This window comes from Melanerpes formicivorus, unplaced genomic scaffold (assembly GCF_026170545.1).
Source record: "Melanerpes formicivorus ecotype bairdi unplaced genomic scaffold, bMelFor1.0.p_v2 SCAF_33, whole genome shotgun sequence".
In the NCBI taxonomy this organism is placed as follows: domain Eukaryota; kingdom Metazoa; phylum Chordata; class Aves; order Piciformes; family Picidae; genus Melanerpes; species Melanerpes formicivorus.
In genome coordinates, this window is record NW_027142385.1 from 4,370,968 (window position 1) to 4,395,037 (window position 24,070).

General features: G+C 43.6%; 1 protein-coding gene across 2 annotated transcripts in view; it reads left to right on the forward strand.

Annotated features, from left to right (window-relative positions):
• MAPKAP1 (MAPK associated protein 1) overlaps positions 1-24,070 on the forward strand; it is a 109,204-nt gene that overhangs the window by 73,648 nt on the left and 11,486 nt on the right. The window contains exons 8-10 of one of the 2 annotated variants that reach the window (XM_068155721.1): positions 6,617-6,724; positions 15,680-15,820; positions 20,927-21,064. In XM_068155721.1, the coding sequence (XP_068011822.1) occupies positions 6,617-6,724; positions 15,680-15,820; positions 20,927-21,064 (387 nt within the window). The remainder of the gene's footprint in view (positions 1-6,616; positions 6,725-15,679; positions 15,821-20,926; positions 21,065-24,070) is intronic. The other variant, XM_068155722.1, reaches the window with a different exon arrangement.

Sequence of the window (24,070 nt, forward strand, 5' to 3'; positions counted from 1 at the left end):
GCAAAACTGTAAAATGAAATTGTAGCAAAGAGCAGAATTAATAGATGACATGCCAACAAATGCAATGCACTGAGGGGGTAAAAAAAAAAATGAGCTTTTGTGAAGCAGGTTGTGCCTCAGAAGGCGATGAGCAGTCTTTGAGGAAGTGGGAGACCATCTGAATAGGGAGGATGGGTTTTATGTAGCATGCTGAGATTTCCCAAAAAGATTTGACAAAGGCTCATAAAGCAATTAAGCTGTCACTGGATGAGAAGGAGGATCCTCACATGGATTAATAATTGATTAAAAGGCAGGAAACAAAGAATAGGAATAATGGCCCTCCGTTATTAGTAACTAGGTTACTGGTGGAGTTCCACTGGAACTGGTAGAACCTGCATTGTTCCGTTAATGTGGGGCATGGAAAAGGAGGTGAATGCTGATGTGACAAAATGTGCTGTTGATACAAAAGAGGTAAGAATAGTGCAAATAAAAGCTGTCTGTGAAGCACTGCAGAGGTATCTCACAGTGCTGAGTGACAGGACAATAAAATGAGAGAGGGAATGTGGTGTCAATGAGTGCAACATAAAATAGTTGGTGAAAAGCAAGGTGACTATGTATACAGTGATGGGATCTAATTACCTTCCACTGGTCAAGAAAAGCATCCTGGAGGCATCATGGGCAGTTCTCTGACCATTTCAGCCCAGTGCTTAGGAGCAGTCAAAAAGACAAATTGAACATCAGAAATTAGGAAAGGAGTAGAGAACAAACCAGAAAGCATTACTGTGCCAGTCCATAAATCATGGTGTGCCCACATCTGAATTGTTATATTTTATCTCAAAAAGGATAATAGAGAAGTAAAAGAGGTACAGAAATGGACGAGTGCAAAAATGGATCTGGCATGAGAAGTGAGGAGTAGATGCTAAAGAGAGAGGATCTTTTCCAATTTGGAAGAGACATGACTGGGTGCAAAGGAAGTCTGTCAAGTGTGTGTGGTGGAGATGGTAAATTGTGGGAGGGTTTTATCACCATTGTTCATAGGACAAGAACTGCATGCCCCGAAAGTGGTGTGTTGGCAGTGACTCATCAAAACAAAAGGGAATTCTTTCTCCCACACGGTGCAATAAATTCTGGAGGTCAATGTTATGGAAATCAGAAATTCAGAGGTGTTTTGAATAGATGCGTGGATCAGAAAAGGAGCAGGAGCAGCTGACAAAGAGCACAGCTGGAACCAGAGCTTTTGTAAGAATTAGTGGAGCTCTTAAGAGGGAGGTAAAGACAAGGGATAAATAGGACCGAGTGAGGTGTTTTGTTGCAGAGACTAACACTGTAAAGTCCAGGTTCAGTTTTAAACCATTTAGGGTGTTTTGTTTGTACTGGTCTTTCTAGTTTAGGTTTGACAATTCCACAAACATTAAACATTGAGGTTAGTCTGTCTGTAATCCTTCTCATACCCTGTTAACTAATCTGGAGATGGAGATGGGGTTTGTTTGAGGTTTTGTTTAAAGCCTCATTCTCTTTTTAAGGGTTAGTGTTTGTTTATTGTGCAGATTCAACCCCTGACCGTGGTATTCTTCATTGCTATTGAAAGTTAATGGGGGAAAAATTGCATTCCAAACATTTGAACCTGTAGTAGCCATGGCTGAACTTAGTTGATCTCTGGTGATCGGTTCAATTTAGTTACGATTTTTAGCCATTAGGCTGGAGCTGAATGATGGTGATTTGGTTGAGGCCAAATGTCTGTAGAAAATTGGCTGTTTGATAAGAGCCCTGTTATCAGAGGGGGATACTTTCTCATTTACATTTAGATGAGTATTGATTATTTATTTACTCAGAGAAGTGAGATTCGTTCCCAATCTTATCTCTCTCGTCTCTGCTTGTCAGCAGAAAGAGAGATAGAGCTCCTGACATCAGCCCAAGATAACAGCACTTTGTAGTGAAGATAAAAGTTGGAATGGGCCTTTTTCTAGTCTTGACTGAAAGGATAAGTTTTAAAAATTAGAACTGATGGGTCATGCTTTCAAAAGCCCACTCTGAAGGCTTTGCAGTTTAAATGGCAACAGAATTGGTTTGTTGTTATGCGGATGGCCATTCACCTTTTGTAGGAGAGCTGCTTAATTTGATTACCTGGTGGGATTCTTCCCGGGCACCTTGGTGTTGTGCCACAGGAGAGCTGTGAGTGTGGTGTTGGGGGGCTTGTTTCCTTTTTGGCGTTTAATTCCTGGTAAACTTCCCGCTGGTTAATGGAGTATCTTGAAATATGGTGCCGTGGGTATCTGTGGGCAGGAGCCATGGTGTGGATGGCTGAATGGGGATTTTCACCCGAGGGCTGTGTGTTAACTGGAGGGTCAGCTCCACAAGTGAGGTTTGTGAGCCCCACTCCAGGGATGCAGAGTGTAACCGGGGGAGCGAGCAGCTCCATCTGTGTCAAGGTTACCTGGTTCCTCCACAGCTGCTGGTCTGTCAGCACACCAAAACAAGCCTAGGAGAGAAAAAATGCTGTTGCTGGTAGTATTTGCAGGATGTAGTTTGGGCACTCACTGCTGCATGCAGGATGCTCTACCAGTACTGTGGCCCAAGAATGGAGAAGATCTAATCATAGAATGGTTTGGGTTGGAAGAGACTTTGAAATGTCATCTACTCCATCTCCCCTGAAGTAAGTAAGGACATCCTGAACTAGATGAGGTTGTCCAACATGGTCTTGATGTTTCCAGAGATGGTGCTTCTACCACCTCTCTTCTACTACCACAATCTAATGCCTCAGGGAAGCAGAGCTGGTGGGGAATGAAGCTAGCTCTCATTCCTCCTGGGGGCCTTCTAGGTCCTCAAACACATCTCTGTTGGTTTTTGAATAAAAAGAGTTTCCTTGAAGGTGTAGCCTCTTCTCTTCCACCCTTTCAGACTTATTTCAGACTGCTGCCATGGTTCCCTCCTTCATCTCCAGGCACATGAACACTTGTTTCTCCAGCCATAGTTGCTTTCACCCAGCAACTGATTCTCTCTCTCCAAATATTTGTGACAGAATTACAGAGCTAGAATAAGGATTTGTGGTGTCTGGGTACTTTGCCCTGGTAACCTCCATTTTAACATGCTGGTGGTGGAACACACTACACACGATTTACTCCCCCACCGTGCTCCAGTGCACAGCACTGGGTGAGAGCCCTGGGCTGCAGCCCCAGCCTGATGCTTCTGAGTGCAGGGTGTGCTGGAGCTGCCTTCCCTGCAGCCAGCCAGAGAGCTCTGCTTGGGTCATGGGCCAGGCACATCCATGCCAGGATTTTAAAGGTTCGTTTTACAAGCGCGTGGAGCTTTTGCATCAGATTACAGAAATCCATAAACCCCAGCTTTGGCACTGCCACTTGAAATTTTGTTGAATTTCCCAGAACATTATTCTGTGAGGAGACCATTAAATTACTTAACACTTCTGCTGCAGTGACATCATTTGAACTGGTGAGAGAAGCCTGATAGTAAAACTCCTCTACAGAATCAGCCTAACGTTTTTCGTCTGTTGTGAAGCAGAGATCATGTAAATGTGTACAGATATTTAAAATACATTATTTCAGAGCTGATAGTAACTAAAAATCCATCTACATTTTAAAAATTAATTTCTTAGTATTTTCTGGTTTAGAGGAGTTATTTGTGTGGAAGGATGCCTTAGTTTCTGATCTTTAGCTCCATTTCATCGCTTTATTAACAGAGTCTTACCACAGTCTTGGCACAAACTGGGTAAAACAATTTACCTGCTCGCAGAGTTCTTAGATTGCTCCAGACACAAACCATCCTTTGCCATTGGTGTGGTGGTGGTGAGGGATGTGGCTCTCCACAGGATGGTTGGAAGCCTGTTTAGCAGCATGAGGATTATTTCTGAGATGAGTGATGATGTTCTTTTGAGTGAGTCCAGCTGGTGGATTGGTAAACCACTGCCAAGCTCCAGATTTTAACCTTGTCCCCTTGTTGTCATGTGCATATGATTCTGATAATTTTAAGGCTTGGCTAGTGTTGATGTCTGTTTTTTTGCTCCATCCCACTGTCTCAGCAGCACAGAGATGAGTCTGTCTCTCCACACTGGAGAGTTCAGCGTGGGGCTCAGTGCTGCTCCCCCGGGACACGGTGGTAGATGCTGGTGTCAGCAGATCCTGGTCCTGGCAATTGTGGGCTGAGGCTCCAACAGTGGTAGGAGCACAGAGTGAGGGATAAGGTAGCAGGTACCAAGAGCACAGACGTTCAGATGGGAACCAGTGCCTCTGCTGGCTCTGTCAGTGCTGGGTGTCATTCAGCATTCAGGTGCAGTTTGGGCACCTCTGGAATGCAGGACCAGACAAAGCAAGCAGGTTTTACTGTCACTGAGTCTGTTTTTAAACCTACACCGCTTTGTAAATACAAATCGATTTACCACTTTGATATTTGTTTCAATTCAGTGTATTTTGCTTCTGCCTAACAAGCCAGGCCTCTCTTTATTTAATTTATTTCAGATTTTTAATCACATTTCCAGTAGCTGGGAGAGGAGGAGCACTGGTGCTGGAGACATTTGCCTTTCTGTTTGCGCCGGGCTGAGCCATCTCTGCTGTTCCTCACGTGCGGTTGGGTCTCGAAATGCTTCCACCAGCCACACATGCAGTTGCTGACTGCGCTGGGCAGGGAGCAGTTGTGCTTTCCTCCTGTGGCATGCCGGCAGCCCGGCTCCACAGCTGCTCCGAGCGGCACCGGGAATAAGGGGGCTCCGTTTTCCCGAGCAATAATGTTCCACTTCGGGAGCAGAACGCGCCTGGGCCGTGCAACGAGCACTTCCCAGGGCTTCTGGGGAGACAAGATGAGAAGCTGTAATTGAAATTCTGCTGTAGTAAATTTAAAATTAATTGGCTAACAAATTCCATTTCTTAGGCATGCCATCTGAGGCTAAAATACTTAATTTTTTTATATGCTTTAAATATTTCATCATATACTATCATAATTCAAAGTCAGGAAACATTCAGAAATATTTTAAGTACTGCTAAAGAGGGAATAGATTTCGTTATTTCACTACTTCTTTTTTTTTGTTACATTAAGACCTGTTTCAAGGTGCTCTGCATCCTTTGCATTTTTCAGGTGTCTGTTTAGTGCTATTTTACCAAATTATAGAGAAATTACACAGCTGAGAAATCTGTGTCCACTTCATTTCTCAGCTGTGTGAGCAGGAGTAGCGGTCTGCTCCGCGCTGCAGCAAGGACAGGAGCCCATCTGCCTCCATCTCCTGCCTTTGGAGGTGGTTTTTCTATTGCTTGGGGTTCCAGGTGGAGTCTGGCTGATTCCAGTTACCCCACTCAGCCTACTGGGTTCCCTCACACCTGCCGTGGGGACAGCAGGCCTGGGACTGACTGGGATTGTGTTAGGGTGTTCTTTTTTAATTCCAGTTAAGGTGCAGAGTTTAAGAACCCATTCAACTGAAAGTTGGTTGGTTTGGGGTTTTTTAATAGTTGCCTAGTTTTTGTTAAAACTTTGGGGTTTATATACATTTTCTGTGGTTGAGAAACAGATTCTTAAATACTGCCTTTTCTTTTTGGTTATTTGGTTTGAGAAGAAGGAAGTTGGCAGCGGAATCTCGAAGATCTACAGTTAAATGCAATGTATATGAAAAGAATTTATTGAGCAGCACCTGTATGTGCTTATGTTTGATGCAGTTCAGTGGTAACTGTGAACTGATCTCTGGAAAATGGTAAAATCCATCTCTCTGACCCTTTCTGCTCCTTGCAGCCGTTGAGCTGTGCAGCGATGCAGAAATCCACCCGGCACATTGTCTGGAGTCAGGCTGGAAAGCAGGACCTGCTGCTGTGTGAGGAAATCCTCCCCCTACACTCCAGAAGTACAGCTTTTGGAGAAATGCACCTCTGGCAGAGATAGAAATAGCCAAACAGGGTGTCATGGAGATTGTTTTCATGGCAAAATGCAATCCATAAAAGAAGGGCTGCTGTCCTTCCCAGGCTGCAACAGCCTGACCTACACACCCAGGCTGTTCTCAGCTTTCCAAGTCTGTGGAGGCTGTGAGTGAGAGTCTGGTTGAGCCTGTGCTCCAGAAGCAGGTTTTAACCCCAAAGTGGAAGAGTGATGTGCTCAGGAAGGCAGGGTGGCATTTCCCTGGGCCACCTGTGGCTGGTGGAGCTAGACTGGGATGTGCAGGACAGGGCTCTGTCACCCAGCAAACAGCGCCCAGGGTCATGGTCGCAGCAGTCGGTATTCAGTCTAAAGAGAGCCACAGCGGGGGCAGAGCAAACACACTGCTTTTTCACATCAGGAAAGGTGCCCAGGTAATACAACATCGATATACAGCAAGGTCTGAGCAGGTATTTCTTACAGCAGGCAATACCCCTGTCTTGCAGGGTGGGGAAGGTAACACCAGCTCATCTGGTGTAGCAATGATACAGAACTGTTGGACAGACATCAAGGTAGCATTGTTAGACAGCTGAAGATGACTGAAATATGTTGCTTCCTTGCACACCATCCTCCACCTTTTTATGACAGGCCCCTTCCCTTTGGCAAAGAACTTTGAAAAAGAAACTTCTACCTGCCTTACTGCTCGGCTACAAGTAATCTCATGTTAGTTGAACGTGATAAGCCATCACTTTGTTAGAAAACAGATGATTTTACAAGTTACTTTATGTTTCAGGTCCTCAGTATCGGCTGGAGAAGCAGAGTGAACCTAATGTCCCAGTAGATTTAGACTGTACCTTGGAGAGCCAGAGCACTTTGGAATTCTGCCTTGTCCGGGAGAACAGTATGTTTCCCCTTTTCACTTTTGCTCTTGTAAATTGCTTTAACTCACATAAGTTATGTATTTTGGAATACAAGCTGTGCTGTCTGGGCAAGTAAGTTTTGACGAGACTCTCTTTCCTGAGGCACTTCTCAGTTGTGCCAAAACAATATTCCAGAGGGAAATGATGGATTTCATACCTTCTAGTAAATAGTCTGCATCCTGTTTATCACTTCATGATTAATCATTCTCTGTTAAACTCTGCTCTGTAAAGTTACAACCAACCCTGGAATACACTGGAAGTATGAAACTTTTTCTGTTGTAGGCATTGTTTAGTGGATGCAGTGACTGCTCTGCAGTGTTGTTTTGCCATGTCAATATGGCTGCTTGAGGCACTGATTTTCTCCTAATAGAATTTAAAGAAATTAGCCATGCAGATATAACTGGAGCAGTCTGATGATTTTTAAAGTGCTACACAAATAATCTTCTCTCCAGCTATGCTCAAATATTTTTGTTCTGTAACTGTTTTAACGCTCCTGATATTATCTCCTGATTTACTCCTTTACAAGGAATTACATGAAACTTTAAAAAAAAGACCCAACACCCAACATTTAATACTGATTTGTGTTTGGCCTCTGTAGCATTTCAGTCTGTCCTTCATTCTTTCTGACAGCCATGCTCTCAGTTGGGGGATTTATTTTTTCCAACTTTAATTCAACTGTAAAACTGTTGATTATACTAAGGAGGAAACCAGTAACATTTATGCTCTCACCCAAGACCATATGCAGAGTGTTTGTTGCTAACAATCATAGTGAGAACCCATTTAGAGTAGAATAGAATAGAATAGACCAGACCAGACCAGACCAGGTTGGAAGAGACCTTCAAGATCATTGTGTCCAACCTATCATCCAACACCACCTAATCAACTAAACCATGCAACCAAGCACCCCATCAAGTCTCCTCCTAAACACCTCCAATGATGGTGACTCCACCACCTCCCCTGGCAGCACATTCCAATGGGCAATCATTCTCTCTGTGAATTCTGAACCTCCCCTGGCACAGCTTGAGACTGTGTCCTCTTGTTCTGGTGCTGGTTGCCTGGGAGAAGAGACCAGCCCCCACCTGTCTACAACCTCCCTTCAGGTAGTTGTAGAGAACAATAAGGTCTCCCCTGAGCCTCCTCTTTGAAGTAGTAGAGGAGTTTTCCCTTTCTTTACAAAGACTTAGACCTTTCAATTTATGCCTTTTGGCTATAGCATTTTATCCTATAATGACAGCAGAGCATCCCTGAAGTAGCTCCAAATTCCAGTGGCAAGTAGTAAACAGTACTCCCATTTCAGGCGTAGCAGAGGTGGGACGCAGCTGGCATGAGCTGTCTGGTAGTACCTCGGTGCTGGGGCTGAGGCTAAGTTTGGGCTGCCATTCTCTATAGAGTGGGACACACTCCCAAAATATTCTTGATGCTGCTGGTTCATTTCTTCATCAAATGGTTCAAAGGAACTGTAGGAGAGAATGTGGCAGAAGGTAGCGGGGGTGCTGTGCATGAGGAAATGGAGCAATTTTAGCCTGGCTAATCAAGTTGTACTCTTCCACAGGCCAGAATTCCCTGACGTCTGCATCCTGGCTATTATTTTTGTATCGATTTTTTTAATCTATGAAGATGCATACTAGTCATAGTTTCATAGTTTTGATTAAAAATAACATTTCCTTTACCCAGGCCCTATAATTAAAAGTGTATTGTATGTACTGCATTCGTCATCAGCTGCGGAGGGATCCATGCCGTGGCTTGTAGCTTTATCTGCTGATGCTCTTAGCCCTCATGAGTGACTAGGTTCAGACTGCACCACTGCCTTAACAGTAAATCTGTCTAAGTTTTCAAGTAGTTTAGCAGGAGGCATTCAGTCTGCTCTGCATCAGAGGCAACTGCTCCAGGACAGCCTCAAAGGCTTTTCTCAAAATAGATGTCAGTTGTAGTGTTGAGGGAACACTTTTTTCTTCTCCCTGAAGCCCTTCTGCAGTGACTGCTCCTTTTCCTTCCTAGGCAAAGGGGCACAAAAACAAGATCCTTAGTAGAACAGGACGTAGAAAGGCGTAGGATAGATCACTCAGGCTGCCAAATCAAAAGTGCTCTTAATTCCTGAGCTCTCCTGGCCCTTGTTAAGCAAATCAGCCGATGCCAGTCTAAGAGCATGACCTGGAGCATCACTAGGTCAGCGATTTCCCGGTACTGGGGAACACCCTGGGCTGGACCTCAGAGCTGCCAGAGCTCCCATGCTCCCAGTGCTGCTGCAGTCACCACCTCCCCTGCTGTGATCGCATCACATTGGTAGTGGTGGCTTTTTGTCCGGTTTGTGGCTCGTGTATCTGTCAGCCAGCCCCTGAAAAAGCGAAGGCAGAGAAGGCTCTTTGCAGAGTTCAGGAACACATCACTGCTTTAGTTTGTTCAAGGCTGACAGTAACCCAGGCAAAGTAATAAATGCTTGCATGGATTCTGTCTCTGTGCTGCTGTGCTGTTCCTGGGTGTTTTCCGAATGCATACCAAACTTGAATAAGGACTGCAGGAGAAATCTTCTGCTTACAGTTTCTCCACTAAAATGTGGGTGAATTTAAAGTGATCTTTCACATATTTCCCCAAGCAGGGCCAGTGCAACACCCACACAGTTAACTCTCTGCATGCATAGATGTTCAAGGACAATACAGTATATAAGATCAGTTATAATTCATGTGCTGTACATAGCCTGGTTCCCCAATGAACAACAAGAAATTGGATTTTGTGGTGCTTAAGGAGCTCTCTTTTGGCAAGGCATTAGAGTAGAAATATTGACAGCTTTACACTATTAATAAAATAATAGCTTGAAAACCCTAACATCAAAATGAAATATTCCTTTTGTGCATTCTGTTTTCATCTGAAGTACTTTTAGCTTAGATATGCCAGGCAGGGAAAAAAAAACCCCAACAACCTCTGTTATAACAGAGCTATAACAGCTATTATTTGTAAATGTGCTCTTCATAGTCTCATATTCATTTATAAATATATATATATGTATGATGCCAGACATCTGCTAGTAAAATAGCTGCCAGTTTCCTTTGGGCAAATAGAAAGTTTATATTTCAGGGTATTAAATGAAACAGAAAAGTTTCCATTATTAAGAAATAGGTCCAGAGAAAACCCCCTGTCTATCCAACATTTACTAATAGCATTCAAACTAATAAACTGCTTCCAGTATGCAGAACTTTTTAACTCACACCAAGATTTATCTTTAAACTAAAAGCCTGCACTTTGTAATGTGAAATGCTTTTATGTGTAGTAGCAAACTGTTCATGGCTAATTTAGTTTTATTCTTACCATCTTACTTCTGGAAAGTTCCTCTTTCTCATTTTATCATTAGATAGTAATTAGTATTCAAGGGAAATTGGTCTTAATATATTAAAATTGGTTTAGTGCCTTTAGACCTGTACCAAAGCCAACATCTTATTGGAAAATGTAATTGGGGACTCTGTGTATGTAATTAATTGTATTACAATTAAGAACTTTCATTAAGCAATATACTAGTACATTAAAGTAATAAGGGACATTTTTGCAATGCAGTTAACTTTATATTTTGTTGTTTTATCGAGGAAATACAGGTCCACATGCTCTCCAATGGGCTAACCACAGCATTTCTATGCTCTGATATCACTGATGTGTCGTTTTCATCTGTCCTCCAGTGCTCACAGGAGTCCCTCTGGATAAGGCTCCATGTTTCTAGCTTCTGACTTATTCCAGGCTCATGCTTGTGGTGCCTCTTGTTTCATTACTATTTGTCTCTGTTGTTTCATTACTATTTGTCTCTGTTGCTTCATTACTATTTGTCTCATCTGAAAATCATTTGGACCGAGTTACAAATATAACTCTGTATTTCACAGTACTTCTGGACTTGAACAAAAATACTATCTCTATACTCTACCTAGTTTGAAAAAAAAGTGAGCAAAACAAAGCCAAAAACCCCCCAAACAACCCAACAACAGAGCAAAGATCTTTAAGTGCTGTTTCCAGACTGGGAAATATGTCTATTTTCTGGGTGACCTTCAAATCTAAAGGCTGCAAACTAGTGCCACAACTGTGACTCCTGAAAGCAATCACTGTAGTGCTTCACCACAGTGGCTGTCTCAAAGTGTAGAAGTATGTAGCCCTTGATACCATTTTTTTGCTTTCTATTCAGCTTCTGGGGAGAGAAAACACCTCTCTGGGCTTGGTAGTTTGGTTTGGTTTGGTTGTTTTGTTTGTTTTGAAAAGTAGGAGGCTGTGGTTTAATGTTTTGCTTGGTTTTGCTGCACAAGCAGTGTGAGCAGAGGTGGAGAGTAGTCTGGCTAGGAAGTCCTTTCTCTGATGAGGATCAAGACAAGAGAGTTGATGGGTCAGATGGATAAAGGGAAAAGATGCAGAGCTGCATGGAATGGGATCTCCCTCTGTCTAGCACTGTGTGTTCCCACGTGGTGACTCCAGCTTTAGGGATTTGAAAACATTTCTATGAGAACATGGTCAGCGATGCAGTGTCTGTGGGTCTGTCCAGGAGATGGAGTCTGCAAATACAGACTGCATGTGCTTTGCACTGAACTGGAGCCAACCTCATTGTCACCTGCATTGCACCTAAGGTTCAGCAGCATGGGGCAGCCTGCCTGGCATATGCACAGCCCTGAGCACAGCAGCAGAGCCATGCTCTGCCAGGGTGCCCCTTGTTGCTGCTGGGCACAAGTGATAGTAGTGAATAGAGCTTGTAAAAGGCAGTGGGAGGTTGGTCCAAGTCCTCCCAGTAGTGCCCAGTGTAGCACCAAAGCCATGGCTGCCACTGCAGGGTGGACTGACTGGCTGTGTGGGCAGCAGCAGTGGCTGCTCTGCCCTGTGGACAGCACAGTTGCTGCCAGCCTGAGCCCTGTGTCCCTGTGAGCACCAGCCACGGTCTGCCCCTGCACCCATGCTCCAAGGTAGGGTGAAAGGACTGGCACCAGATACAGCAGTACTAGGATGCTGGAAAATCAGGAGACCCTTTTTAGCTGTGCCATGTATTGGTCAGTCCTTACCTTGGGGGTGGTGGGTCAGAGGCATGGGTTCCTCTCAGCCATTTCCCTGCTCCATTCATGTATTTTCCTACCCTACTTCTCCAATAATTAAACCCCCTTCCTGGGCTGAGGGAAATGCCACCCTCATAGCTGTGCTTTGCACTTTGTGCAGCTTCTTATTCTGTGCCCTGTTTATCCCACACCTGACTCTGGCTTTTTTCACATTTTCTTTCACAAAGTAAATCTTAATTAGCAGACTCTAAGGTAAAACACAGAGGTCATTGCAAACTGAGTCTCCATGCCATTATGTGAAGGAGTTTGTTTCTGGAACAGGAATCTGTTCCTCCCAGGACTGAGGTCTCTGTGCCAGCAGAGCCATATTGCTGGGTTGGCTCTTGGGCTAAATAATAGACCTGGAGCATCCACTTTACTTGATTGTCTTCCCAAGCAGAAGCTTTTACATTCAAAAGCCACACTGTGATCTCCATTACAAATACCCTGACAGGCCTGTAAATATTTGACAGGTTTATTCACAGCTGCTTGCATGTGGAAAATATTTTTATGCTTTTTCCCCCAGTCAGCTGGTGGAGATGGCTCTTCCCTCGGCTGCTGCACGCCGGCAGTCTCACAGACATCCTCACAGAGCTGCAGGGTGAGAGCAATATGCCAAGTTCTGCAGTCAGGTTTTTCCCTGCAGGGCATTTCTCTCTGTTGTTACTGATATTACTGCTATTATCTGATGCACCCTCAGGGGTCCGCGTGTCTTGCCATCTTTAGACAGATGATCTGTTTTGATGGTGGAGTTCCTGGCTGCTCTCCCAAGAGCAGCAACTGTAGAAATTCTGTAAACCTGAATCCATTCACAAAGCTTCATAAAACAAAGTCGGCAGAGGTTATGGGTACGCAGAGGATCTGAAAGGCTTCCAGAGCAGAATCCCACGGCTCGGCTGCTCCGGCTGCGGCAGTTAATGCTCCGCAGCTCAGACAATGACAAGATGCTCATGATTTTAGTTACAGTGACAAATTTTACCCCTGGATATGATCTGGCAGGCTGCTGATTTTCTTTCTAATACTTTTAATTTGGGGGTGTGCAACCTGAGCAGACTTGGCTTTGTAATAGCTGTGTAAAGTTGGTATGTCGCATATGCCAGCAGCGCTGTGGATGGGGAGGTTGGAGGCCAGGTGGGGAGGCTGGAAACACAACAGGAGCCAAACCTGCAGCCTGTTAGGTGAGTCTTGATCCTGTGAAGTGAACATTTTGCAGGGGTGCAGGGACAAGGTTCAGTGTTGCCATTCTTTGTGTAAATTCTGGATTTGTTATCACTACCAATTCAGTTTGTCGGTGCTGACACTTCCTTACACCCCCTCTATAGGGGGTGTGCACCTCCGTGCTGCCCACTGCACAGAGGTGAGAATCTTGTCACCATCACTAAAACACAGCCACACATTGGGATGAGGCAGCTCACGACACACCATACAGCCCGTGTCAGAAATGCCTCAGGGGGGTGGCTTCTTTGAATCCTAGAGCAGGACTTCATTGGGGGCAGCACTAATGACCACCATAGGGCTCGGGATTCCTCTCCACCCCACCACCACCACTGCGAGTAGTGACCCCTCTGCACTACTTGTGTTCACACCATGGAGCCACCCCTGGAGTCATTCCCTGCCCCACCAGTCACATCCCCTGGGTTCATTCTGTGACCTGCAGGCTGCATCCCCATCTATCCCCAGCCCCTCGTGCCCCAGGTGCAGCCATGCAGTCCCACCGTGCCATGGTGTGTGGTGCTGCATGTCATAACATTGTCACTCTGTGCTGTTAGGATGGGACTGGCCCTGTTACTGGGACCCCCACTAGGGCTGAGCAGGCTCTCCACTGGTTTCCATTGGTGGAAGAGGGTCCCAGCTGGCTCTCGACAGCAGGGTAGTGCTGCTGCCCTCTTCCTGCTTGCCTTTCAGCCTCCACCATGCCGCAGCGTTTCAAGATGCTTTTAAGTGCACCAAAAAGTTTGACGTATCTCGGTGTATCTTTGAAGTAGTGCAGCATGAGGGTTTGACATGATACATTATGATAATCCATAGTATAGAGACATTAACACAGGGGTCTTTGACAAAATACATTGTAATGTCTCTGAAGGAGCCATTACAATTTATCTTGTCATTCTGGAGCATGGAGTGGTTGCAACGTTAAGATGGCTCTGCATAAATTCACATCGAGACTGTTTCATTTGAGTTTCTTGAATTCTTTCAAGTGGAATGGCACAGCCCAATTTGTGGGTTAACCCTCTGCTGGCTTTCCCCAGAGAGTAATGCCTCATAGGGTATTGGAAGGCTGGGTGGTGGTGAGGAGTGGGCATGTGGTGAGGAGTGGGCAGGGTGGGAACCTGGTGTGGGTAGCGCCTGTGAAAGGTGGATCTCCTGTTTTATGCTCTCAAAGTGTTTGGACTCATTTAACAGCAAATGCTAAACCTACTTTGATGCAGACATGAAAGATATTTATTATAAGACATTTGTTACTGGATTAACAGATAGAAAAGGGAATGCTGTCAGCCAGCAAGGAAAGCACTCTGTGTTCAGGTGGGGCTTTTCTTCCCTCTCACTTATCTTTGTCTTGCTTATGGCCACCACCCCAACACTTTCCCATGCTGAAGCAGGTGGTGTGTGCTTCTCCCTGTTGAAAGGGAGAGTGCTTCTGCATCAGCAGTATGTGTTCAAGACAAGTGGCAGGGGTTTCCTCCCCATGAGCCAGGGCCTTTCCTGGCAAACCATCCCCTTGTCATTGGGGCCCAAACATGGAAACTCATTGCAGCTTCCCTGTAAGCTGACAGCCCCAAATGGGATGGGAGGGAACATCCCCAGAGGCAAAAATCAGTGCAGGAACCGGGAGGGTTGCGGCTGCTCCAACTGTGCAAACCTCGAACAAAACTCACACAAAAGAATCTGACAAGCTCTTGGGCTGCTTTGCTGGATCTTTAAGACCTGTGCTAAAATTCCATCATCTCATCTTCCCATTATTAAAATTTCAGCAAAATATAAAGTTTTCATCAATCTCCTGCAGCAAATTTAGCACTCTGAACCTGGCAGTTGATTCAGCTTTTAGGACTACATTAGCTGGGGTATTAAACAAAACGTGTCATTCTTCAGTATCTCCTGTAAGAAGCTAAATCAGTTTTCAAACATATTTATACCACTTTATCTAACAGCATCTGAATGATCATTTAGAGTTGAGATGCTTTATTAGCAGCTGGCACAGAAATTAGTCTGCACAGGATTATATATCGCATTATAGTAATGTTTAAATTGGTGTTAATCCAACATCATAAAATGGGGAAAAAAAAAATCTTCAAAGTGCATTATATTTTTGCAGTAATTGGCATTTTGGCTTAATGAGATGTTACCTTTTATAAAGCCAGTACCTGCAGTAGTAATGAGAATACTAATCAGTAAATAAAGCACAGCTTCGTTACCTCACTCTGGTTGAGATCAGAGTGCCCAAGGTGTTGCCAGTGCTACGGCAAGGTGCCAAGGTCACATCCCACTTCAGGGGTGCTGAAATGCGGGAGAGCTGAGCTAGTGTGCCTGAAAATGCTGCCCCCCCTCACCAGGCTCCCTTCTGGAGTGATAGGCTGTGGGTGTCCTGGCTGGGATCCCACCAGGTCAGCCCGGGGATGTCTGCAGTCCAGGTGTGGCTCATGCGACACAACCTGCTGCTACCATGTTGCAGTGTTCTTTGTGGGACATGAATGTGTACTGGAATGTCCTTAATAAGTTAGTGATTTTGTCTTTGAATGGAGGATGAGAATTCCTTTCTCCCAGAGCCATGAACTTGAGCATTCTGTTCTCAAAACGCTAGCTACAGCTGTCCCAGCTGTACTTCTGCCCTAGCTGAATCGAGTGCCATAGTTTAAACCTCTCATTCATTATTGTTGGCTTGTTTTGCAGGTTCAAGAGGAGAAGAGGTCTCAGAGGAGGACCCTCAGATCGATATAGCTACCGTTCAGGACATGCTCAGTAGCCACCATTACAAGTCCTTCAAAGTCAGCATGATCCATAGGCTTCGATTCACCACTGATGTTCAGTTAGGTAAATCAATCCATGCTATAACGCTTAGGAAAATGGAATGGTTCAAACCTTTGGCCATCTCTAATAGCTGACTGTCCGTCTCAGGCCTTTTTAAAGCAGTTGTTACAATGTTGGTCCATTTTATTGTGGAGCACAGTCACTTGAGAGTGTTGCTGGCATTTAAGCAGTTTAAAAACCCCTGCTTTCAGTTGAAAATACTTTAGTATTTTTATTATCTACAATCAGCAAGCACATGTTTCTTCTGAAAGAAGGCCATTATTTAATGACCTCATCTCTGGTTTTTTAAATCTAGACTTCCTAATGGAAAGCTTCATGCCAACTGGTTTTTGTTATTTTTAAATGAGGCTATGCAAAATTATTGGAATGATTGGGTTTTTCCTTTTCTGAGAGTGAAAGGTTTTTAATGGCCAAGTGGAAATTTGAGGTGGAACAAAATAAAACTAGCATTCTCTAGAAGTTTTTCACAGTGTCCTTATTAGCTTTCTGCATGGTTTGGAAAATCCAAAGGCCAAGGGATGACAGAATCTTGAATTATAAAAGCCCCATTACTGTTTTAGAATGATTGAATGGCTTTTTATCTCTGTGTTTAAATTGTGAAAATTTGATTAATGATGCGTTGGTAGATGACCTGTGACATTCCTGCAAATACCTTCCACAAAGAAATGATCCAGCAGTAAAATACTAAGTGCTGAAATGTTTACAAAATACATTTGCACTGTAGAATTCAGCAGAATTGTTACACTTAAACTGTACGAGTTCCTCTGTTACTGTCGGTGCAGTCTCTTCACTCTTCCGTCCTCAAGCACATATAAAAGTATATGTCTCACATTTTCACAGAAGAGACTTGGCTTAGTTTATTTTGACCTGTCTTGTTAAGGAAGGATTTATATGCTGGTGCTGAAGCAGGGCAGCACTGGGCATGTTTTCTGCTTTTGAGCAAACTATCTGGGTGTGATAGTTTGCTTCCAGTGAAGTTTGACTCACTGTATCTGGAAAGTGTCAGAAATGAGAGCTTGAAAAGGTCATGACAGATCACTAAAGATAAATGGTTAAGGGAGAATAGCTGTTAAATGAAACAAATGACTTAACTTGTGCAGCAGTGAAGGAGCTGACCCTGTCCAGCAGTGTAAAATTTCCCTTTTATAATAATCTGTGGAATTGTGTGGGTTTGATGGCAGTACACTGACAATGTGAGGCTCGTAACCTAATTACTTTTTAAAAATCAAAGAAAAGCCCAGGGGGGGTGTTCAAAGTTTGGGCACACATAAAGCATCAAAACCTGTAAATAAAGGCAAAATAAGCCTGTGCTGCTGGGGCTTCACCTGGAATTCTTATTTAAGATGCTGTAAGAGCAATGCTGGTAAAATAAGCCTTGAGGTGCTGTTTGGTTTAGGGCTGTTGCCTGTTAATGTATTCATCTTCTGTGAGTGGCAGACTGCTCCCTACAATCTGAAATGTTAAAAAAAAAGGCAAAAAGAAACCCCAAACAAACAAAACCACTTAATTTTTTTTTCTTCAAAGCTCTCCACTAAGTGTGGTTAGGGACCTACTCTGTGTCAGTTTAATGGTGGCCAGTTGCAAAGACTTCTCTCTGTGGCTTTTTTTTTCCCCTTCTTTTTCTGTCATCAGTTTGATGTAGCAGCCAGAACAAAGCAATGCTCTTTCCAGAGGGCACTGAGAAGCCAAAATCATTTCATTGCTCCTTATTGACACTGTCGGTGGTATTGGTAGCTGTGGGAACTGTTGGGCTAGCTGCAATGTCCTGCAGTGGTGGTGCTGAAAAGAGACATTTGATTTTGGGGGTAAGTCCCAGTTTCCTATGCTTCATGCAGAAGGATGTGCCAGAAACCAGAAGTGGTGGAGAAACCGCTCAGCATAGCTCATCCCCACGCCCTCCAGCGTGCACACACCACTGAATGTGGACAGGTTCTCTGCTGGGTTTTATTTCAGCTGCCCACAACAGTTAGCAATAGCATGAGCTGTGTTGGTGAATTACTTTTTGCACACTGCTACTTTGGGAAATGTTTTAGCTGTTTTGAGGCCTGATCATTGAATTGGAGGCAAGGGTTACCAAAAACACTGGAGTAAACTCAACGGTCTGTGCTTTGTGCATGGTTCTTCTTTAGTAAAAAATGATACCTGAGTGACCTGGGAGGAAGGACCAGCTTTGGACTGGTGGTTTTCTTACACTGGAAAGCTTTATCCATAGCTGGTTAAGGTCTGGAGGGTTGTGTTGTAGCTCATATCACAGTGTAATGCACATACTCTCAACAGTTTTACACAGGTTCTGTCATGTTGTAAAGGAATGAGAGACATTTGCTTGTGTATCACATTAGCAAAACTAGAGAAGCATATTGTCCTGGAAACAGACTGCTGGCAAGTGCTTCAGAAAAGGGGGGGGGGGGCAGCTGCATACCCCAACAAAGGAAGCATGAACAGAACAGTGTTACTGGACTAGTGCATCGATTACATTTCTTTTGCTAAAATGAATGAATTCTATAAAAAAAGAGTAGAAGAAAGGTGGTGGTTTTTTTGCTTGGTTTTTGAGAATGACTAATTTGTGCTGCAATACAGAGCCTGCAGAAGCCACATACACAACACTGTTTTGATTTTAGGTTTCAACACATACAGATTGTGAGAACAATAACAGGAAAAAGACAACATTCTTTGTCAATGTGCTCTTTGGATGTGTGTAAGCTTAAAGCAGTGATGTCGAGATACAGAAATAATGGATGAAGCGTACAGCAACAATTTGCAGATAAAAATAATAGAAGTTAAAGTGTATTTTACATGATAAAAAAAAGATGAAAGAGGAGGAAGTCTGTTACATCTGAGATGGTTACAAAATCCATGCCTGGTGAAGTAGCCTCTGCTGAAAAGATTGATGCAATGGGGAGTGACCTTGGCTTGGAGCAGGAGCTGGTGATGTATGTATGAGCATCTCTCTGCTAAATGGACCCAGATTTGTAGCACTAATATACATGGAAGCCCAGAACCAAACTCAGGATGGCAATAAATCAACAGCCACTTTGGGTGTCATTTCTGGTTTATATTCCACTATTGTTCTATCACTTTAATTCATGTCACTATCATCTGTTCATCTGGAACAGTTTTATATAATTTTCCAGTGGAGTTACCTGACAAATCCTATCAAATTAACAAGGTGCATTAACAATATTGACTGGCTGTGAATTCTGAAGTTGCAGGACCATGCAGTCACAAAAAAAATGTGTTTCAGGGTATTTGCAGGGGTAATGTTTTTTAGAGGAAGGGATAGGGAACCTCCCTCGCACGCAAAGAATTTGCCCCTTTATTTTTAGAACTTGCTTTGGCTTTTTTTTTTTTTCCAGTGAGAAAATAAGAACTTGTGCCATCAACTTTGCCTATTTCCCTTAAACCACAGAAAATTCCACTTTGAATAATTAGCCGTTGCAGGGAAGTAACAGCGCTCATTTTAAATAATCTGTCCAAAATTAAATTACAAACAAAATGGGCTCCAGATACAGCATCAGCCTGCTCAAATTAGCTAGTTCTAGCAGTCCTTGTGTTAATTGGACTCTTGATACGATGCTTAATTGAAATGTGATCTCTCTGATGCGATGTATGTTTAATGACAAAGCACATTCCTGCATTAATGGGGGCAGGGGAGGCTGGTGGCACTGGTGTAAGCCATTGTCACATCCAGAGCTGAGATGAAGGCAACCTTAGATGAGTGGACAGGGCTGGAGGAGTCTGCTTCTTGCTTGTCCATATGCTTCAGTTTGAGCTGCATAAAATAACAAAGAAACATAGTTTGCAAATTCTGCAGCTATTAGCAGACCTTAAGAAATACTGAGTTAATTTTGGAAGACTTGGGGTAGTCTCTTATGTGCGTGGCATCTGACTTCTGTTTTGTCACATCCCTTAGAAATTTGTCATCAGCTCCTTTAGCTTTTCTTGTGCTTCAGATGAACCAAGTGTAGTCTGATTGAAAGCATTGTAGCCAAAGCCCTCAAGAGAGAAAAGGTTCCCTCTGATGGCTTTCCAGAGATGCAAGAGTTAAATGATGGCTAAATACTTGCTTTTGTTGCTTTCTCATGAGCTTCATCTATAACTCATGATGGGAGAAATGTAATTAATTTTAAGGCTCCACACATCTTGATGTAAAAAGCACACTGGGAAGTTTGCTCAGTCGTGTCAACAGCTCCTGAACAATGAGCTTCTGTTCCTCAGCACAGCGTAGCAGCACTTTTGCTTTACAATGTAGTGATAAAGACCACTATAAATTACAGTGAGGGTCCTGGGCAGGTCCCAGCACACTGGTGGCCCTCAGCCTATGCCAGCAGTGTTCTGCTGGAAAGGCTGTTCTTGAACAAATTGAGGAGTCACTTGTGAAGGGATGATGGAGGAACATTCTGCTCTGGCTCCCAAAGGTCTGCTGTGGGATCTGTGTGTGGCATTGCCTCACCCAGGTCGGCTGACACAGAGGCAGCGAAGTGCCGACCAGCTGGGGAAGCCCACCTTGGGAAGCAGGACCTGGTGCCCATGCCAGGAGCTACACAAATCCTCAGCTTGCATCAAAGCAGCCTCGTTAGAGCTGGCTTTAAAATGCCAGCAGTGTAAAAACATGCAGGACCTAGGACTGGGTGTCTTTGTACATGAGTATCTGGGTAACACAAAGAGCGTGTGTGCGATGCTGTGATGGGTGTTGTCCTCTCCCGTAGAGGACATGGTGTATGTGCTGTGGAGGAGCTAGAACAGCACAGCACAAGGTGTGATAGTGTCTGTTACATACAACAGTAGTGACTGAAAAACTAGCAGTATCTTTCTATAAATCTTGCAGGTCATGTAGCTCCTGCTTCCAGAAGAGCTCCGTATGTGTTGAGAAGAATTTTTTTCTGTGATATTTCTTTCCTGTTGGTATGCTTATGCAGGAGAATAAAATGCAGATTATCAGTGCAGTTTGAGAACCATTTGCTTTTGGTTTCAACAGCTCCTGTGCTTTCAGAAAGCCCAAAAGGGCAATATACTTTCATCCCATTTAAGATTTATAAAGTGTGTCAAACGGCTGATATGAAATCACTTAAACAGATCACTATTGTGACTCTCTATTCTTTCTCATCTCAGGTATTTCTGGAGACAAGGTAGAGATAGACCCTGTTACTAATCAGAAGGCCAGCACTAAGTTTTGGATTAAGCAGAAACCCATTTCAATCGATTCTGAACTCCTCTGTGCCTGTGACCTTGCGGAAGAAAAAAGCCCAAGTGAGTAGTCCTTTTTATTTATGTCCTCTCGTCTCTCCCTCCCTGTATGTGCTGGATGTCCAAAGAATTATTGCTACTGTGTCCTTTTCTTTCTATAGGTGTATTTTATTTGTTATAGGATGTTTTTAATCTGAGTCTATTCTGTTACCGAGAACACAACATAAACAGTTACACATTTCATACGTGTCCTTTTAATGCTGCTCACAGCTAATGGCATCATTAAAGAGTGTTTCTTGCCCACTGTCAATAGCTGCTAACAGTGTGGTACCAAGGGAACACTGGCTTTGTCTAGCTGGTCTCTAGCCCCATAGCACAGGAGTCAAATATATGTCAACATAATTGTAAATTTATTTTTTATTTAAACTTCTTAATGTCCAGATTGGTTTTAAACAATTTCTTAGGTGCATTTGGGGATCTCAGACATAAAGTGTCAGTACAGTCTAAATTTGCTTCAGCTACGGCTGTACGGTCACCAGGTTCACAATGTGCTGCTCCGAGAGTTCAGTTCCAGGAGAGCAGTGACCATGCAGTGCTAGCTAAGATGGCTGGAGGATGGGTTGGACATCCCCACTCAACCAGTCACCACCAAGAGATCAGAGCTTGGTACATTCCAAGTGCAACTTCAAAAGCCAAGTGCTTGTGCTTGTTTTAGCAGTGGAGTAATGAGAGTCTGTATCTGTAAAATTCGTTCTGAAAAGCACAAGATAGGTCCTGGGGGAGCTGGGCAATGTCTCCCGCTGGTGCCAAAATGTAACTATCTACTATCAAAAGTAACTGCGGTGCAAAAGCTCAGATGGGTTTTATTACACTTGTGCTTTTGCAGGGTAGGGATGCTAAGTATTAAGTACTTATCAGCAAGGTGACAGAGAGGGAGAATTATGTGATACATATTTACAGAGGTAATGATCTGTTGAATTCTCTTGGAAGAGTAAATTTATGGCTGCCACGGATTTTATCAGCAATTATTGAACTATATCCTTCTCCCCTTCATTACCTCTTCCTACTTGCATGTTCTCAGCCCAGTCATTGTATTCCTGTTCCGTCTCCAGCAAGTTTTCATGGTCCTTTGGAAGGCACAGTCCCAAGTAAAGACTTCCCAGGTGACTAGGCAGTTGAAAACATGCAATGGTTGTCTTTAGAGTTCAGGGTGCAGTTTTGCACTAGTAAATAAGTTAACACCTCTGGGTTTGTAGCCACATTTCGTTTCAAATTCAAATACTTGTGGTGGTAAAATTGTGCTCATAAAATGGATCTCAATTTGAAAAGCCAGCCTTTTGAAACCCAAGGTTTCCATCTCACGATGGTCTGAGACATTCATGCTGTTCCTGAAACCTCCAGCTGAGGCTGTTTGGCCCCAGAGGCATCACCCTGCTGCAGGAGGAAATTGTACCTGTGTCCAAATCCTGCAGACCCAGGGGGAAATAAAGGACAAAATTTCAACCTCTAAATAGAGTCCAGTGAGGAAAGAAAGACAGTACCTTCACATGGAGACCCTTGAATGAAAAGTCTGGTCACTCTGGAGAGGATGATGACAGATTATGATAAAGGCAACCTTTGTGACACAGAGGGGTTTTTATTTACTCATTTTCATGTGGCCATCATAAACTTCTCTTATTAAATAAGTGTTCAGCATAGTTCCAGAAGGAGAAAATAATTCCTCCTGAATTGGCTGACCTCTTCCCTGTTCACTAAGGATCTTCTACAAGTCATCATTTCAGGCCAGTAGAAGAGATTTTTAGTGTGACATCTCAGAATGATACATCTTGGGCAACTCTTAACTGCAGATCAGTATCTCTTGAATTTTAAGTGGAAAAAAAAAGTTATTTTAGTAGCATAAAGGAATGAAACTCGCTGTATTTCACAAGTTTTGTCTGTGATTTTTATCAGCATGGTGATGTATGTTTGTAGCTGAGTTTACATCAAAAATTATTCCCAGATCTTCCTTGAATGAATTACTGCAAAGAAAGAGAGGCTGAGGAAAGATAAGGTCTTTGAGTTCTGCAATATATTTTGTTTTCATGTTTTTATCTCTTGTAACACAAACATGCTCCATCTCATCTTTCAGCAGTGTTCTGCACATGTAACAGTGCTCGTCCGGTTACACTGGGTGCGACGGCAGCCTGTGTGTCACTGAGCTGCCTTCCCTGGGCCAAGGCAGTTGGGGTTATGATGAAGTCAGGTCCTGCTTTGCTACACTGACTTCATGTAATTCTGCAGAGAGGTGAAAAGGTTTGCACCAGCATCTAGCTGTGACCTTACTTTTTAGTGAGGGGCATTGGGAGGGGAGTTTGGTTGCTGTGATCAGTGTTGCTCGAGGTTTCTGCAACAATTGTTCCTCTGAAGGTGGTAATTAACACAGTTTATGTTCAGTTAGCTCTTACTTCTGCAGATCAAGGAGATTTCAGAGCTTTTACTGGGACTTCTCTGCAGAAATGTAAAACCAGAAATGGTTTATCAGTATAGCAGAGCCTTCTGCTTATTTTCTGTTAGTTTTCTCTGAAAAGACCAGATTCAGGCAGCGAAGCTTTAGTGTCACTTGTGTGAGTGTTAAAGGACCCAACAACCCCGGAGATGATGTGTTGTGAATACTTACAGATGGACTCAGAGTCGTCTGGACAAGGCTGAAGCTTTCCTGTGCTGTGAGTTCACAGAACTTAGAGCTGCATTCAAGGAAAACAGAAAATGAAAATGGAAAGCTTTGTCCTCTTAATTTGCCATTAGTGTGGGTACTGTAGGTAGGGAATGTCTGATGATTTTTGTTTGCCCTTGCAGTGAGCCTGGGTCAGCATTTGAATTTTTATTTGTAAATTAAATCAGACTCCCTGAATTTAGACAGAGGGAAGAGGTAATGGCCCTGCTGGCTCGATCAAATGCCATTAGAACCTGAAAACACGGTGGATGAGCTGCTTGCTTAAATCAGGTTCAGTCTGATTATCACGAGAGATTCTGAATGTTTTGAGTCTTGAAAGGAAGCATCCTATCATTGAGAAATAAGATTTAAGCCTT